The sequence below is a fragment of the Apodemus sylvaticus genome, chromosome 5 (assembly GCF_947179515.1).
Source record: "Apodemus sylvaticus chromosome 5, mApoSyl1.1, whole genome shotgun sequence".
Classification (NCBI taxonomy): domain Eukaryota; kingdom Metazoa; phylum Chordata; class Mammalia; order Rodentia; family Muridae; genus Apodemus; species Apodemus sylvaticus.
Window position 1 is genome coordinate 49,354,115 of NC_067476.1, and position 17,773 is coordinate 49,371,887.

The 17,773-nt window shown below is 41.5% G+C and overlaps 1 protein-coding gene across 1 annotated transcript in view; it reads left to right on the plus strand.

Moving 5' to 3' along the window:
* The first annotated feature begins 9,387 nt into the window (after nucleotides 1-9,387).
* Nostrin (nitric oxide synthase trafficking) overlaps nucleotides 9,388-17,773 on the plus strand; it is a 62,278-nt gene continuing 53,892 nt past the window's right edge. The window contains exon 1 of the mRNA XM_052182624.1: nucleotides 9,388-9,505. Coding sequence (XP_052038584.1) covers nucleotides 9,479-9,505 — 27 coding nt within the window. The 5' untranslated portion in view covers nucleotides 9,388-9,478. The remainder of the gene's footprint in view (nucleotides 9,506-17,773) is intronic.

Sequence of the window (17,773 nt, forward strand, 5' to 3'; positions counted from 1 at the left end):
ACTAAGTGGCCCCTGGGGATTCCAGTGAAGTCCTTCTCCATTTCCTCTTGTCGAGGCCATTTTTAATCCATGTCAGAAACTCCCAAGTGCAGTTAGCTATTTCTTATTTTAGAGTTCCTGCCTAGAAGGTCACACTTATCTTCCAGGATTCTGAACGCAGCTTCCGGATAGCTCAGGGTACAGCCCTACTCAAAAGCAACATCCCTGCTTGTCGGTGGAGAGGATCCAGCCATGCAATCACTTTCTCGGCATTTAATTCAATTAAACAGGAGCCTTTACTTTTAAGAATTTGCCCCTGGTGCTTGGATATAAAGATTTCATTTGCAGCGTGGCAGGGAGACTGTCAAACCCATAGTCCAAGGCAATGGGATAAATACATTGAAAGAGAGACGTGCACTGAATCCTAGAACTTGTAAGTGCTGTCAGGGACAGTCACTCACACTAGACTCTGTGGAGATAAGTACAAATGAAATGAAACTGAAATGGGATCTCCAGGCAGATGGAACAGCGGCCACAAAACCTTGAAGTATGAAGTGATGGCCCACAAGGTCACAGCTCCTTCCTCCCAGCTTTCCCTTGTTCCAAGCTCCAACGAGGGGCTGGGGAGATGGCTCCATGGTTAAGGGCTCTTGCAGGGGACCGAGGTTCAGTTCCCAGTGCCCACATCAGGCAGCTTACAACTACCTGTAACTCTCCTTACAGTGCTTCCAGTCTCACTGTGGATACACACATACACTCCAGCATGTACACACACGCACACAAAAATAAATCGTTAAAAGATCAAATATAAGTGTCATCCTACTTTGAAGTTTTTGCTTTTTACTTTGTTTCTAAAGCAATACCTAGTTATTTCAAATATTTATTTATCCAGAAATGTGTGATCTAGCAAGTTAAGAGTCTCATAATCCAAAACCTTTTGAGACATACTGTAATCTTTCTCTGGATATATACCCAGATCATTTTTCCCCTTATATAAAGATCAACCTAGAATCACAGAGTCATGCCCTTTGTTTCTGTGTTCAAATCATTTTCAAACGATCACACTAAGTGTGCAGAGCTACATCACACCTATGGGGTGCTCGCTTTGTACTGGGAGAGTAAGTGGCCGTGTAACATGGTGATCACAACATGGACACACCAGAGGCAGAAAAATCTAAGTCTCACTTCCTGTGTGATCTTGAGTAAGAAGTCACTCAGTGGTCACAGGCCTCAGTTCCCCTATGTGTACTATAGGGATCATAAATAATACAAATTTACATCCAATAGGAGTTATAATTATTTTAAAGGTGATTGTGTTCTGTGTATGTTTGTGTGTAAATGTTTGTGTGAGTGCGTGAGTGTGCACACGCGTGCGTGTGTGTGCCTGTGTGTGTGCCTGTGCATGCGCATGCATGCATGTGTGTGTGTGTCTGTGTGTGCCTGTGCATGCGCATGCATGCATGTGTGTGTGTCTGTGTGTGCCTGTGTGTGTGCATGCATGCGTGTGTGTGTGTGTGTGTGTGTTTCTGTGTGTGTCTGTGTGTGCCTGTGCATATGAATGCATGTGTGTGTGTGTGCGCGCGCGCGCGTGCATGCATGTGTGTGTGCCTGTGCGTGTGCATGCATGTGTGTGTGTCTGTGTGTGTCTGTGTGTGCCTGTGCATATGCATGCATGTGTGCGTGTGTGTGTGTGTGTGTGTGTGTGTGTGTGCCTGTGCGTGTGCGTGTGCATGCATGCGTGTATGTGCGTGTGTGCGCGTGTGTGTGCATGTGCATGCATGCATGTGTGTGTGTCTGTGTGTGTGTGTGTGTCTGTGTGTGTCTGTTTGTGTGTGTGCGCGCGTGCGAATCATGCCTGTGTGGGCTATGCACAGGTTGGAAGGCATGTGTCTGTGAGCGCTGAAGGAAGCTGAGGAATGTGTCAGGTGTCTTATCCTATCCCTTCCACAAGACTCCATGAGGTTGTCTCTCACTGAGCCTGGCACTGTGCTAACAAGAAGCCTTATGCATTCTCCTCCATCTGACCCCACTGCTCTGGGGTTATAGGCACACGCACATATTATTTTTAACAAAATCTCAAACATTTGATTTTACCAATAAAGACTCAGGAGTCAGATGCTGGGTGAAAGCCTGCTAGCTCAGCAAGGCAGAGAAAGTGCCCAGCTGACCTTCCTCCTCAGATGACATCTCAAAAAGAAGTTTGCCTTCTCCAAGCTGTCTCAACCCCACCTCTCCCAAAACTAAATGCTCCTCCCTTCTACTTCCTGTCTGCCTGTCTATCCATCCTCCTGACTTCTTACTCTTTATAGTTTTTATCCCTATGTTCACCCCGTGTCAACTGGTTGCTTCTTCTGCCTCTTGACCCATGGTTGACTTTATTTAATCCTGTTTTCAAACAATAGAAGGCTCTTGGATTAAAGGTGTGTGCTAGGGCTCAGCCACATCACAACTAAAACAGGTTTTTCCAGTAAATAACACAATCTCAGGGTTCACAGTGTGATCAAATATCCTGCAACATACACAGACGCATGCAGCTTTTTATGTGCTGCATAAAAAACATGTCCCAGCCTTCTGGGACACATGTGAGCCCAATAATTTGATTCCTCTTACCATTGGGTATCTGTCCGTTCTCTATTGATAATGTTTAGGTCACTCATAATTTATTACATGTTTTGGCTCTAGAGGAAACTTCTACATGGTTTTGAATTGCCCTTTCCCTCCATTATAATTGGGCTCCTGTTTTTTCCTAACTCACCAGTAGTCAACATTTGGTTCATGAGTACTTAATAAATGTACAAACTGTTGTCAACTCCCCTTGAACACAGCGCATAGTATAACAGTGGGGTCCCTTCCAGTAGCTTCCATTATGGGTTTTTGTTTTTTGTTTGTTTGCTGTTTGTTTGTTTGTTTGTTTGTTTGTTATCTGCAGACAAGAATGCTGAGCACAGTCAGGGAAAGGAAGAAGAGCTAAGCTTGTTATACTGACGGCCTAAACTGGGAAGAAACCAGGACATGAATTCAGGTCAAAAGCATCCAGCCACAGACAAATGTGAGCAAAGAAGTCAAAAGGATACAAGGTTATGAAGGCATGAAATTCTTCCAAAAAGAGTATTAGGCCTTCTCCATGGGGAATGCTGTGTGGCTCTCATCACTTGTGGCTACAAATAAGTCTGTTAACATTTATTCCACACACAGAGCATACAATCGGTGGAGTAGCTGGGATGGAAGTCTTCCCACCACCATTTGGACCAGGAAGCCAGGAGACTCCACAGCCTTCTGTGCACAGACCCTGACAGAAGAGAGTTGGTCTCCCAGAAGTAAGGACACAAACTTACAAGCCCACAGGAGAAACAAGCTCCAGCCAGAGACAGCAAGACCAACTAGCACCAAAGATAACCAGATAGCGAAAGGCAAACACAAGAACCCTACCAACAGAAACCAAGGTCACTTGGCAACATCAGAACCCACTTCTCCCACCACAGCAAGTCCCGGGATACCCCAACACATCAGAAAAGCAAGAGTTGGATTTAAAATCGTATCTCATGATGCTGATAGAGGGCTTCAAGAAGGATTTAAATAACTCCCTTAAAGAAATACAGAACATCGGTCAACAGGTAAAAGCCCTTAAAGAGGTAACACAAAAACCCCTTAAAGAATTACAGGAAAACACAAACAATCAAGTGAAGGAACTGAACAAAACCATTCAGGATCTAAAAGTGGAAGTAGAAACAATAAAGAAATCACAAAGTGAGACATCTCTGGAGATAGAAAACCTTGAAAAGAATTCAGGAGTTACAGATGCCAAGCATCAACAACAACACAAGAGATAGAAGAAAGAATCTCAGGTGCTGAAGATACCATAGAAAACATTGACTCAACAGTCAAAGAAAATGCAAAATGCATAAAGCTGGTAACCCAAAACATCCAGGAACTCCAGGACACAATGAGAAGACCAAACCTAAGGATTATAGGTATAGAAGAGAGCAAAGATTTACAACTTAAAGGACTAGTAAATATCTTCAACAAAATTATAGAAGAAAACGTCCCTAACCTAAAGAAAAAGATGCCTATGAACATACAAGAAGCCTTCATAATTCCAAACAGACTGAACCAAACCAGAAAGTCCTCCCAGCACATAAGAATCAAAGCATCAAATTCACTAAACAAAGAAAGAATATTAAAAGCAGTAAGTGGAAAGGGGGAAGTAACTTATAAAGGCAGACCTATCAGAATTACACCAGACTTCTCACCAAAGACGATGAAAGCTCGAAGATTCTGGGCAGATTTCATACAGACCCTAAGAGAACACAAATGCCAGACCAGGATACTATATACCTTGCAAAACTCTCAATCACCACAGATGGAGAAACCAAGATATTCCGTGATAAAACCAAATTTGCACAATATTTGTCCACAAATCCAGCCCTACAAAGGATAATAGGTAGAAAATGCCAATACAAGGAGGGAAACTACACCCTAGGAAAAGCAAGAAAGTAATCTTCCAACAAACCCAAAAGAAGATAACCACACAAACATAAAAATAACATCAAAAATAACAGGAAGCAACAATCACTATTCCTTCTTATCTCTTAACATCAATGGACTCAATTCCCCAATAAAAGACATAGACTAACAGAAACATTTTTCATGTAAATATTCAATTTTATCAGAAAATGTTTGTAATTCCTCTTTCAATTAATTTGGTAATGTTTTTATGTCTACCATTTTACCTGCATTATTTTTCTTGATAATCCTCAATTTTAATATGTTTTTCTATATATTTCTTCTATTTTATCAGGAATGTTTTCAATGTAAATCTCTGATTTTATCACAAAATGTTTTTAATTCTACCTCCAATTAATTTAGAAAGGCTTTCTATATCTATCATTTTATCTTTAAAATTTTCCATGAAATAGTCAATTTTAATGTGTTTGTCTATATATTCGTGAATTTTATCAGAAATATTTTCCATGTAAATCTTTAATTTTACCTGAAAATGTTTATAATTCCACTTTCAATCAACTTAGAATTATTTTTATGCCTATCATTTTATCTGTATAATTTCCATGATAAACTTCAATTTTAACATGTTTTTCTATATATTTCTTCAATTTCATCAGAAATGTTTTCCATGTAAATCTTTAAGTATATCAGAAATGTTTATAATTCCACTTTCAATCAACTCAGAATTATTTTTATGCCTATCATTTTATCTATATAATTTCCATGATAATCTTCAATTTTAATATGTTTTTCTATATATTTCTTCAATTTTATCAGAAATATTTCCATGTAAATCTTCAGGTTTATCAGAAAATGTTTATAATTCCACTTTCAATCAACTTAGGAATACTTTTATGCCTACCATTATTATATCTATATAAAAATTTCCATGAGACTCTTCAAAAAAAAACCCATTTATTCCAAAGTCCATCTTATTCAGGTTGACTTGCCCTGACCTCCTAATCAAGGTGACCAGCCAATCTCAGCCCCAGCTGATAGGAAAGATCCCTGCACCGCTGCCCCCACCCCTAGCCCCCAGCCCCTTACTCCAACTCAGGAAACTCTCTACTGTAGCCTGTGTGGCAGGTTGTGTGTAGTATGTGAGGCAGCATGTGAGGAAAGCCCTCTCCCAAAGCCACAAGCACCTCCTGTTGTGAAATTGTTTCTCTAATTTATCTTCCTACTCCCAATCTTTGCTGGGGATCAGAGTCCTACCCCACTGAATGCAAGAAGGGGCGGGAAGATGGAGAACAGCCATTCCCTCCTGGGTTTTTCTGCTTTATCTCTCAAGTCACTGAGGAACAAATATTGACCGGGCATTGTGATAGACTCAATGACAAGCCCAATCCAATTCCCAGCCTGCTCTGTGTCTATGTCCTTTTGCAGAGGGAGTGTCAGTTCACTGCCCTTGAATCTGGGTGATCCCCTTGGTGGTTTTGCTCACGTTGGTGTAGTCAATGTGACTGGAGGGTCAGTCGTGAGTCTGTCTTCAGAAGCCCTTGAGCTTCCACTAACTCTCTGTACTCCTCTGATATACCCTGGAACTTCAGACTTGGGCTTCTGGTTAATGAAAGACAGCCTCACACACAGCCATCCACAGTCAGCCACCAGCCCAACCCTTGAGAAAGTTGCTGTGTTGGGCACTGCCTAACCTTGCAGAAATGAGTCAAGACCCTGCTCCCCCTGAGAACCACAACCTAACATGAGAATTTGTCAATAAATAAATCTGTGTCATTTGAAACTGCTGGCTTTTTGGTTGTTCTACAGCATTTCTCTAACAAGAAATAAAGGATACAGTACTCTCTCTGACCTCTTTGCAAACTCAAATATCCTTCTGAGACATTGAACAAATAGCCAAACCCTAATTGTCAATTTGGACCCAGCCATGACAGCCTGCTGAAAGGGACACTGGGGTTTGAGCTTACTAGAGTCTGAGCAGGACCCTGCACATGGTGTAGATGTTATTCTCTAGCAGATGTCCAGAGGCATAAGGGAAATCTAGCCAGTTTCTCAAGTTGAAAGCAGGTACACGCTATCATCTGCACTCATACCATAACTAGCACAAGAATTTGTGGTGACATTCCTGATGGAAATTTCAAGAGCAAGCTAGTCTTATCCCCCCCCCCCCGCCCCCAAGAGCCATTTTTCCTTTTATTACAAATATTTTTTTCTCACATAATATATCCTGGTTATGGTTTCCCCTCCCTCCATTTCTCCCAGCTCCTCCCTGTGTCCCTCACCATCTGGACCCACTCCCTTTCTGTCTCTCATTAGAGAACAGACTTCTAAGACATAATACTAAAATATAGTAAGATAAAACAAAACTAACATACTGGAATAGAACAAAACAAATAAACAGAAGGAAAAGAGCCCAAGAAAGACACAAAAAGCAGAGACCCACTCATTTGCATACTCAGGGAATTCCACAAAAACCACCAAACCAGAAGCCATAATATATACCCAAAGGACCTGTACGGTATAGAGAAAGAAAAATAAATAAATAAAATAAAGTCTTGACTGTCTTAGGAACTGCTTTTCTTTGGCTCTTTTTCTTAGGATTCTTTTTTTTAATCCTATTCCAGTTTGGTTTTATTTTATCTTATTTTATTTTGTGACTATTTTTAGACACCCACTTGTTTTCTTTTTTATTAGATATTTGCTTTATTTACATTTCAAATGTTATCCCCTTTCCTCATTACCCCTCTGAAAACCCTCTATCCCATTCCCCCTCTACCTGCTCACCAACCACACCCCTACTTTTTGACCTGGCATTCCCCTACACTGGGGCATGGAGTCTTCACAGAACAAATGGCCTCTCCTCTCATTGATGGTCAACAAGGACAACCAATGGACTGAGCACAGGGTCCCCAATGAAGGAGATAGAGAAAGGACCCAAAGAGCTGAAGGGGTTTCCAGTGTCATAGGAGGAACAATATGTACCAACCAGTACCCCCAGAGCTCCCAGGGACTAAACCACAAACCAAAGAGTAGTACACATGGAGGGAGCCATGGCTCCAGCCTTATAAGTAGCCCATTTGTTTTCTAATGAGAGAGAAAGGGTGTGGATTTGGGTGAAGAGGGAGGTGGAGAGAATCTGAAAGTTGTGGGAGGTGAGACTGTAATCAGAACATACTGCATGAGAAAAAAATCTATCCTCAACTTAAAAAAATAGAAAAATAAAAATAGAAATAGAAAAAATAGGAAAACAAAAAGCAGGTGGAGAAATGAGACAGGAAGACTAAGTGACATCAAGTTGCCCCAGATCCTGGAACTCTGATTCCGGTCATGTTTATGTGAAACTCAGAAACTAAAGCAGACTTTAGTGGGAATGTGAGTTTCTTAACCCTGCATCTCTTCCTTATACTGACATAACCTGCCCAACCCCAGTCTCCTGATAGTTGCCCAGTGCTGTAACTTCCAGTGACGATGGCTCAGCCAGTGCGGAGAATCTTGTTGATATGTGACTAAGGCTGGCGAGTCACCTCTCCACTCTTGTAAACTCTCCTCTTCCACCATTTGCTCTCTCTCCTACACTATTTACAGGAGCTTCAAGGAGAGTCTGGACCCAAGTGGCAGATGAGTGGAGGTTGTATCGGCAGGGTGGGTGCAGCCAAGATGCTGTGAGACCTGAAGTGCTTGAGGGGACTTTGGGGACAAAGCTACTCTCAGACAGGTCACAAGTCAGAACAATGCTGCTCTTGAAAGTCTTGAAAATACATGTCACAAGTCCATAGGCAATTTGAAACTAAGGGATTGACAACTGGGAAAGGTATTTTAAAACGCAACAATAAAATAAGTTACTGATTGCCAGCTCTGCCCATCATTTTGAGCAATGAAAAAATATGGCCAATCAGAGGCTTAAATTAATAGCCTAGCCTCTTGATCCTGCTGGGCTGAGAGTGAGGGTTGGGTTCAGTTAGGCCCTGAGAGGTATTTCATAAATGGCTTGCTTCCTGACAGTCCTTTGGATACTTTAGTGTTAACAGTCTTTAAAGGTTGTCTGGTACTAGCTCTGAGTGACTTGGAGTAGAAGAAATATAGGCTTGGTATTGCAGGAGGGTAGGGGCCGTTGATTTACAAATCAAAGCCCCGACTACAGGAAATTTGTCATTACTGGGGATAGACCTACTCTGTTAGTGCTGTCCTCATTGCTGCAACAAGGAACCTGATAAGAGCAGAAGGAAAGAGTTTGAAGTATAGTAAATCACGGCAGAGAATGCAAGGCAGCAGAGCTTGAGGGCAGCTGCATCTGCAGCTGCAGACAGGTCCCAGAAAGATGCATGCTAGTCCGACACTCACTTTCTCCTTTGTATTGAAGGTCAGGATCCAGGCTTATCTGATGATGCTGCCTACATTTAGGGTAGGTCTTTCCACCTCAATTAACTCAATCTAGACACCCCATCGTGGACATGCTCTGAGGTGAGCCTCTTACGTGACTCTAGATCCTGTCCAGTTGTCAGTCAAGGCAAACCAGTTCCATCTGGATCCAAGGTGGAATGCTGCAGCCTCACTCACCTTCTCCCATCAACTTGAGAAGTGACAGCTATGACTGTCACTTTTCACCTATCTAGCTTGCATAGATCCCAAAGGTCAGAGCAGCATAAAACACAGAAAATACAAGCCGTGGCTTGTATTCATCAAACTGAAAAAAAAATGTGAATTACCATCTTCATTCTGGGCATCTGGATCATGGGGAACTCTACATAGCTTCTGAGCCTTCTCTCAAGGCTACACCTCAGGGCCTCAAAGTTCACTGAACTGGTTCTCACCATCTCCCACTGGCTCTTTTGACCCAGAGCTGTTCTTTGCTTTTTCAGGAAACAAACTGGATGAAAGTCCAGGGACTGGAACTTCCTCCTTGGTGTGTTTGACAAGGACTGACGTACTCTAAGCCCTTTGAATCCCGGAAGTCCAGAACACACCCAACCTGATTGATTGCAGCGTCCAGCATGCTGGATCGAGCGTAGGTAAAAGAAAAAGCAGGCAGCATTTCAACATGAGGGACCCGCTGACGGACTGCTCGGTGAGTAGCCCGGTGTAGTGTGTGTGCCTGTGTGTACGAGGCTGGGGAAAATTTATAGATTAGTGGATTTTTAACTGCAGAAATTGGAGGCAATCAGAAACCAGGCATGTTTAGATTTTGGCTGTGGAACAAAAGTCTGGTTTTTTCTTTGGTTAAGCTTAAAAATAGAGCACTCTTGAAAATGTGACAGTCATAGCTGTCTTTCATTCTCAAATTGGTGGGGAAAGATTTGGGTGAGTATATAGCATCCTACTTAGATCCAGACGGGGCTGTTTGTGAAGCAATATTAGAGCTTGTTTGATGAGGTGCCAACATCATCAGCATCGTGTGTAGAGTAGATATGGAAGCTCACAGACCATCTGCAGTGCATTTGGGCTCAGGGATTGAGTCAGGGAAGAAGGATTTGCCTCCTTCACTCCATTCCTGCTTTTGAATCAGTTTGAGAGTTGTGATCCCAAGCCCTCCAGACAAAGAACAGATTCCCACTGTGTCAGCCTGGTGGATGGTTCACCAGCCTGCTTGCTCCTATCCTGAGATCTTTCTTCCAATACAATATTGATCAAAAGTCCAGACACAGCAAAGTCACTAATACATTATTAGTGGCAGAGATTTGACCTAGGAGACGAGATGCAAAGGAAATAAAGGGAAGGTAAATTTGTTTTGAAACCAAAGTAATCAAGGATTTTCAATGTCTTACCCCAGCAAGCAATACTGTAAAGCCAAAAACTTGGTGACCTCAGAAGCCAGGAATTGTAGCCATCATTCATATATTTTATTGAAACAAACAATCAAACCTGTGGAAAGGCAAATAAGAGAAACCTGTGAAGAAGCCATAATCAGCAGAGGACTGCAGCTTTCCTGTTGTTTATTCAAAGGGTGAGGAAACCACCGGCTAAGGAGAGATGGGACTCCAACTGCTATTGTACAGACCTAGCTCAAGAATACCAAGGCTGAAGTGAGGCAAACACCTAACTACTAGACTGATAAGATAGTGTAGCACCAGCTCCATTAAGCCTAAAAAGGATACCCTTAATGAAAACACAGATTGAACCCCCACCTCACCCCTAACATTGGCATCCCAGCATTGGGTGGTTATGGGTAACCTTTTAAAGAAATTTGTTTTTCCTCTCTTTGTATTTTCTCCCTATTACATTTAAAAATCCTCGCCCATCTCACATGGATACCGGTGATGTTTTCCCTGGTAGAGGTGACACCCGGATAAGTTGAGGCAAAAAGTTGGTACTGACGATTATTAAAAGAGAAAGTCCGTTCCAGTATAGTACAATAGACAAAAGAGAGGGAGACAGGAGACAGGACCAACTAGGTTTTTAAAAGAGAAAAGAAAGTTAAAAGTCTACCATTCTTTGTGCATGTGTGTGTGTGTGTGTGTGTGTGTGTGTGTACAGCAAAGCTTACTTCAGGTCAGGACCAGGGACAAATGTTTTCTTTCAGGCATCTCCCAAGACAGTCTACCCTCACGTCCATGGCACATCAAAGCTCTGCTTCTGGGGTGCTAAATGGTGCTGTATCCTATTTTGAGCACCCCCATGGGTGTTTGTCCTTGTCCATGACTGGGGGTCATGTCTACGGGCCCATCGCCACCAAAAGTATCCAGGAGTCAAGAGGAGGCGGATATCCCTTCAGCCTGAACTTCTAAACTCTCTAAAGCCACGGAATATTTATTTATTTGCAATTGTTTCATCTTTATCAAGTGTTCAAGTTGACTTCCTGGTATAATCCCAGCTTGTACTTGGGAAACAATGCTCTACAATTTAGGAACGTGCTGAAAAAAGGCAGGGGGTGGGGGATGAGGCGTGGACTTCAGATGAATGCTTCAGAAAACACTTCCCACTTGTTTTTCAGTTTAATACTTTTTAAAGAGAACCCAGAGCTTCCATTGTCTGGCAGATGTCCTGTCCCATCAGGCCCTAGCTTGGCCTCAAACATGATTAAGCATCTGAATTAAGCTATAAATCTTAACTTGTTCCCCATGAGTGGATTTGTGTATCAATATCAGTGGGTCAAATAAAAAATGGAGCAGAAATCTGTATTCATACTTATTTCTAATGAAAATGTAGACTTTTCTTCAAGTATGAGTACTCAATACCACTAACAGTGTCTAAGACTGTGTAAACACTGAAGAATACAGATTTTTGTTTTATAACAGTGTTTTTATAGATGTCTCAGAGTATTGTTTATTCTCAGTCTTATTTACATATTTTGATAATTCTTAAGACTTATTTAACATATTAATATAAACATTCAGCCTGATTTCAAAAGCCCACAAATATTTTTATAAATATACATATATGTGTGGTTCATTTTCTTTATAATCCTGTGATATTTTGTTTTATGCATCTAAAAATAGTGAAATATATTTTTACCATACTATGAAAGCAGGCCTGGAACAAGAAATGTAAAGCTATCTTTTGGGTCATGCTCCTGGGAGAGAATGGGCTTCTATCTGGATCCTTCACCCTCCAGGAGTCAGGTCAACGTCTACTTTCAAATGATAGTCACTGGAGTAAGCTAAAGAGTGCTAGACACTGTATGGGGCTCTCAAAGAATGGTGAGCGTGCTAGAACTTGTTTCTTTATCTTTTTTTTTTTTTAAGTTCTAGTTTTGGAAAGAAAAAGAATTGGCTTCAAGCCTCAAGGCCTGTGGGCTTATCATTGACACCTAAAAATATACCACCAGAAGTCTTCCTCCATTCCATATATGAGGATGTGGATAGCATCGAATTCTTCCCAGAGGAAGTGACTCAACTGTGTTTAAAAAAAAAAAAAGTACTACTTTCTTCCTATACAAGAAAAATGTAGGAGCCAAGTCAAGAGAAAGTTATAAGCTACTTGCTGGTTCAGCCTGGGTCACCAGCTGTTGACTGGCACTGATGCCAAAGGCACCGTTGCTATGGTCCAGGACTCCTGAGAGCCTTAGCTGCACTGGGAGAAGGAAGGGGCCGGTGGAGTCTGGCATGGATACTGTATTTTACACAGCATCTTCAGTGTGTGCTAGTGAGGTGTGCCAGTGAGGCGTGTGAGATGCCTTCCTACATTTCTTAGGCCTCTGTGTCCTCAGTTGTAAAATAAGGCGAGGAGACAGCAGATTGTACTGTTTCCCTGGGATTCTGTTCCTTATAAATTAAGCAATCCTACCACAAAGCTTCAAATACTAATAGATCTAATAAACATAGGTAACCCCTTAATTTTAGGCATAATGCTTAGAAATATCAACGCTCCCCTCCCCACCCCGTGAATGGGAATTCACATGAATCAGTAGCACAGGTATGACATGGAAAGGGTACCACATGAAGAGGCTTATTCAGCTTCTATAACTCTGTGATAGTCAATGTTACATGCTTTTTGAAAAGTACATGGGAGCACCCAGAGTAAGAACATTTTTTTTCCTAGAACAATTAGATTTGATCTTTTTAAATCAGGAAGAGCAACCCGACCAAGTTGAGCAACAATGTTCTATAATGTTACAGTTCAGTCTAGTCACCCCATAGACTGATGGCCTTGATCACTAAACGTTGCATCATTGTTTAGTGAGTTGTTTACTTGTTTTGCTTTGTAATAGCAATATTTAAACTGAATTTGCTTACAGCACACACTGAAAACGGTTCCCTAGTGTTGAACGGGACAGGCTTGTGTAGAACAGTTATAAACATGAAGGAAAAAATTCTAATGATTTATTTATTTTATATTTGTGAGTACACTATCACTGTCTTCAGACACACCAGAAGGGGGCATCAGATTCCATTACACATGGTTGTGAGCCACCATGTGGTTGCTGAGAATTGAACTCAGGACCTCTGGAAGAACAGCCAGTACTCTTAACCGCTGAGCCATCTCTCCAGCTCCACATGAATGAAAATTTTAAGGTCTCAGAAATGTCCTAAACATTCTGGCTACTGACATACTAATTATTCATAAAGGGCATTTAAAAAGAAACCCGTGATATGTTATCTTAGCAATTAATGGTCCAGAAGAGAAAGCACATGTTCAAATAAATTCATGTGGAGATATAAAATTAGCATTAAGCTCCTTCCTGGGGTGCAGGGCTGAGATTTCTGAATGCTCAATGAGTAGGAAATGACATCCCAAACTTACTTCCCACATGACTTTCACCAGATGAATCCTTTCTTGCTTCTTGATGATATTAGGAAGCCATCTGTATCACTTACAAAGGGTTCAGCTCTCTGAGTGTGTTTAGTTTGGTTATATTGATTAGCTACATGAAAACATTTGGCTCTAGTGGATTATCTAGCTGATTTAATTACCTGACATTTCTAATCTGTCCATAATCTAATGAGGTCATATTTAGCTCTTTGAGCCTTAACTCTAAGAAAGGGATTGGGCTTCAGTGCTTTTCATTCTGTGTCCCACAGAGTCTGTTCCAAGTCCCCTTCAAAAACCAGGAGTGGGTGGGAAGGGGAAGTGAAACAGGAGCAGAGAAGCCAAAACCATGGCGGAAAAATGTCACTGCCTCAGAGCAGATACAGTCTGAGGTTTTCTAATCTCTCTCTCCCTTCTCTCTTTCTCTCTCTCTCTCTCTCTCTGTCTGTCTCTGTCTCTCTCTCATTTTCTCTGTCACATACATATTCATACACACACATTCATATACACTCACATTCATACACATACACAGATACACATACACACACACACACACACACACACACAGGACAAGATAGTAGTCGCAGGATCTGCTTTAACATTTAGTAAGTCTACTTTTAAATTTTGTGTGTGTGCTCAAGTTTGAGTAAATGATAAATGATAAAAGGCCAGGAGCACTGATTATAAACAAGGAATTAAGCTGAGTATGTAGAAAGATCTTAGTATCTCTTTTATTTGTGGATGTCACTTTAATCTCAGCCTGGAGCAGGGATGCTGGAGAGTTTCCAGCACATTGGACCTGAGGTCAAAGATAAAGATTCTACCCCATGTTGTTATAAACAGAATACTCTTTATCTGATCATCAAATTACAATGAACAATCCGATATGTTGCCTGCACTCAGTGGAACTCAGGAAATGGATCCCGCCAACCTGTGACCTGACCAGAGTGGCTGAGTAGGCAGAACCATTGGCCATTTCTCTTTCTGGAACAACTTTGCCCATTTAATACTTCATTCCGATACAAAAATTTTCTATGAAAAAATAGGGTATATTTATTTATTCAACAACAAAAGTTCACCTCCTGTACCTACAGCTGCCAGCTTAAGGGTCAAAGAAGCCACATACTGTGCTTTGCTTGAGAAGGCCCTTTCTTTATGATGAGTTAGGGCCTAGGGAGATGGCTCAGAGAGATAAAGAACACAGCTATAATTCCAGAGGACCTGGGTTAGACTCCAAACACCTTCATAGTGCTCACGACTGTCTAACTCCAGTTGCAGGAGATCTAACACCCTGCTCTATCTCCACAGTCACCAGGCATGCATGTGGTACATCCACATACTTGCAGGCAAAACACACTTTTAAAATAATACAATAAATAAATCTAAGGAAAATATATTTTTCAGAAATAAGGTAACAGATATCTGCTTTACCATAGCTTCACCACTGAAACCGAAGACAACTGAGTTCTTAAACTTTCAGAATGTCTGTCTGGTCTCCCAACGCTTGTCCCAAGGAGACAGCATAAAAGATGTCTTAGAGAGTTTAAAAGCCAAGTAAATTGAAAAATGCAGTAACTCCCGCAGCCCAGCATACAGAAAAACTTCCAGAGAGCTACATCTTCCGATTAAGTCCTGAGGAAGACATTCTTCCGGGTTCCTGTTCTTGTTGGGTTCTCCACAGTGCCCCATCCTCACCCCAAGGCTGTTGTGTGATGGCTGTCCTCTGGTGAAGGTAGTCTAAAGCATCCCGTCCATAGGGAAGCTCATTTTGGCCATCCATCCTCCTACTCCCAGTTCTCCTGGTGGGAGGGGGCTCTTCTCCTCGTTCACACTGAATATTCAGCCACCACCCCAAACCCTGCATCCTCTTAAGTCTCTCAGCTTCCGCCAAAGCCTTATACTTGCTTGAAAGCAGAATACCTCACTATGTAAGAGGGCAGCAGGGTCCAGCTGCCCAAGGACCCTGGTTTCCTTGTTGAGCCTTTATTTCTGTTTTGCTCTAAGCAGATGGAAGAAATGCAGCTTAATACCAGAAAATATTTCTAAATAAATCAAATAGGAAGACCCCAGTTCCTATAGGGAACTTCATAAAGTTTTGTTGGCATGAATTAAGATTTAAACAAATCTTTCAGATTTCTGAAAACAAAAGGTCTTCATAGTGCTCTTGAATGGGAAATCTAAATACCATTTTAAAAAGCCAATTTCCTCTATTTTATACACAAACACATAATACAGTTTTGAATAGGATTCTGACAGGGATGTTAAAAGAAAAACCTCCAAAACCTCATAATTAGATAAATGTTCACAGGGAAAGAATAAATGTCTAAGAAATGCCAAAGAAATTATGAAAATTAAAAAAAAATAATTGCCCAGGAAGAATAGATTAAAAGTTTAATGTCTCTATAATTTAAGAGTATGTAGTATGTGTCATTGTTTTCTTTATGACTGTGATATTTTGGGGGAAAAAAAGTTCCCTAATTCACAGAAAGCTGAGATTTCATCTGAGTTACAAACATGTAAAAGCTACAAATTAGAAACCCTAAATAAAGATGTCTGTAAATAAAAAAACATTGTAGGATTGGCCAAATGGCTTAGAAGACCAAGATACTTACCAGGCTTGTGCAAACCTGGTAGCCTGAGCTTCCAAATGTCATCTGAGTACCCCGTGCATGTATGGACTCACAAACATGTAATACACACAGAGAGAAAATTAATAATTAATAATAAATATTAATATCATCAAAATTTAAGTACCATTTTATTTCTTTTGCACATACTGTAAGTCTGAAAGTAGAGAGTTGGAGGCTTATATGTCGGCTTTCATATTGCTAGCATCTCTGGCTCTTCATCTCTTTTAAATCGATGATCTCAGTTCACAGCATCCAGTGTCGGACTCTATCATAGCAATGTTTATTGTTCCTAAGTCCAGGAGGCAAACAGACAGAAGAACAAACAAACAAAGAACAAGAGAAAGAGGTGATCTTCACCGAAAGGATTCATCCATTTCTGACACACTCACCACAGTGTTCAGTCACAGCTACACACTTACAAGACTGAGACTAGCTTCGTTCCAGGGTCTGTGTACTGCTGAGGACTGTGCATTGTATCCTGGCACTGAGGTGTTGTGTGGGATGCTCTAATACTACAGGGAAGAAAAATCAAAGGCTCATGGAAGAACTTAGTGAATTAGTGAAGTTAAGACCCAGGAATAAATAAGTCTTTCCTGTAGGGCTTCTCACAATGTTCTATGCACCAAAATTTCCCCAGTGTGTATGGAAGGGAAAGAATAAAACCTTTAGAGTCTCATGTCCAGAGAATGAGATATTAAAATCCAAAGAGTGAGGTTTTTATGACTCTTAGCAGAGACCTGAGAAAGGTCTCTGAATCTTTCTCCACAAACTGAACCCTCCCCACAACTCACATTGGCTTTGTTTACACTGAGGGAATTTCTAATTTGTGAATTGTTGGGCTCTCCCTGTCCCTCTCCCTCTCCCCCTCCCCCCTCCCCCTACCTTTTCCCTTCCCTCTGCCCCTCCCCTCCCCCTTCCCTCTGCCCCTACTCCTCCCCCTCCCTCTCACATCTCTTTCCCCCTCTCCCCCTTTCCTTCCTCCCCACCCTCCACCCCCCACCCCCCTCTCTCTCTTAGATAAATTGAAGATAAATGTGGCTACACTGGGCCACATTCGCATGGACATTTGTGGCCAAGACAGAGCAGGCAGCAGCTTCTCTAGGCTCTCTTCACCCTGGCCTGTATTCCTGCTCTAATGCACAAACCTGCCCTCTTCCCCCCTCTCCCACGCATAAATGTGCAGATGTCTGGTCAGTGCCTGCAGGCACAGGAGCCTACAATGAGGCTTCAGTAGCCAACACCCGCTTATAAAGTTTATTGCAACCTCAGCACTCTTAATGTGTTCTGGAAGTTTCCATACAGCTGCTTGTGTGCTACAGAGTAAGTATTTGTTACAAGTATTTCTTACCCTAAATGCCTAAAACCAGAAATGTTCCAAATTTGGATTTTTTTCTTTCTTCTTCCTTTCTTCCTTCCTTTATTCTTTCCTTCCTTTCATCATTTCTTCTTCTTCTTCTTCTTCTTCTTCTTCTTCTTCTTCTTCTTCTTCTTCTTCTTCTTCTTCTTCTTCTTCTTCTTCT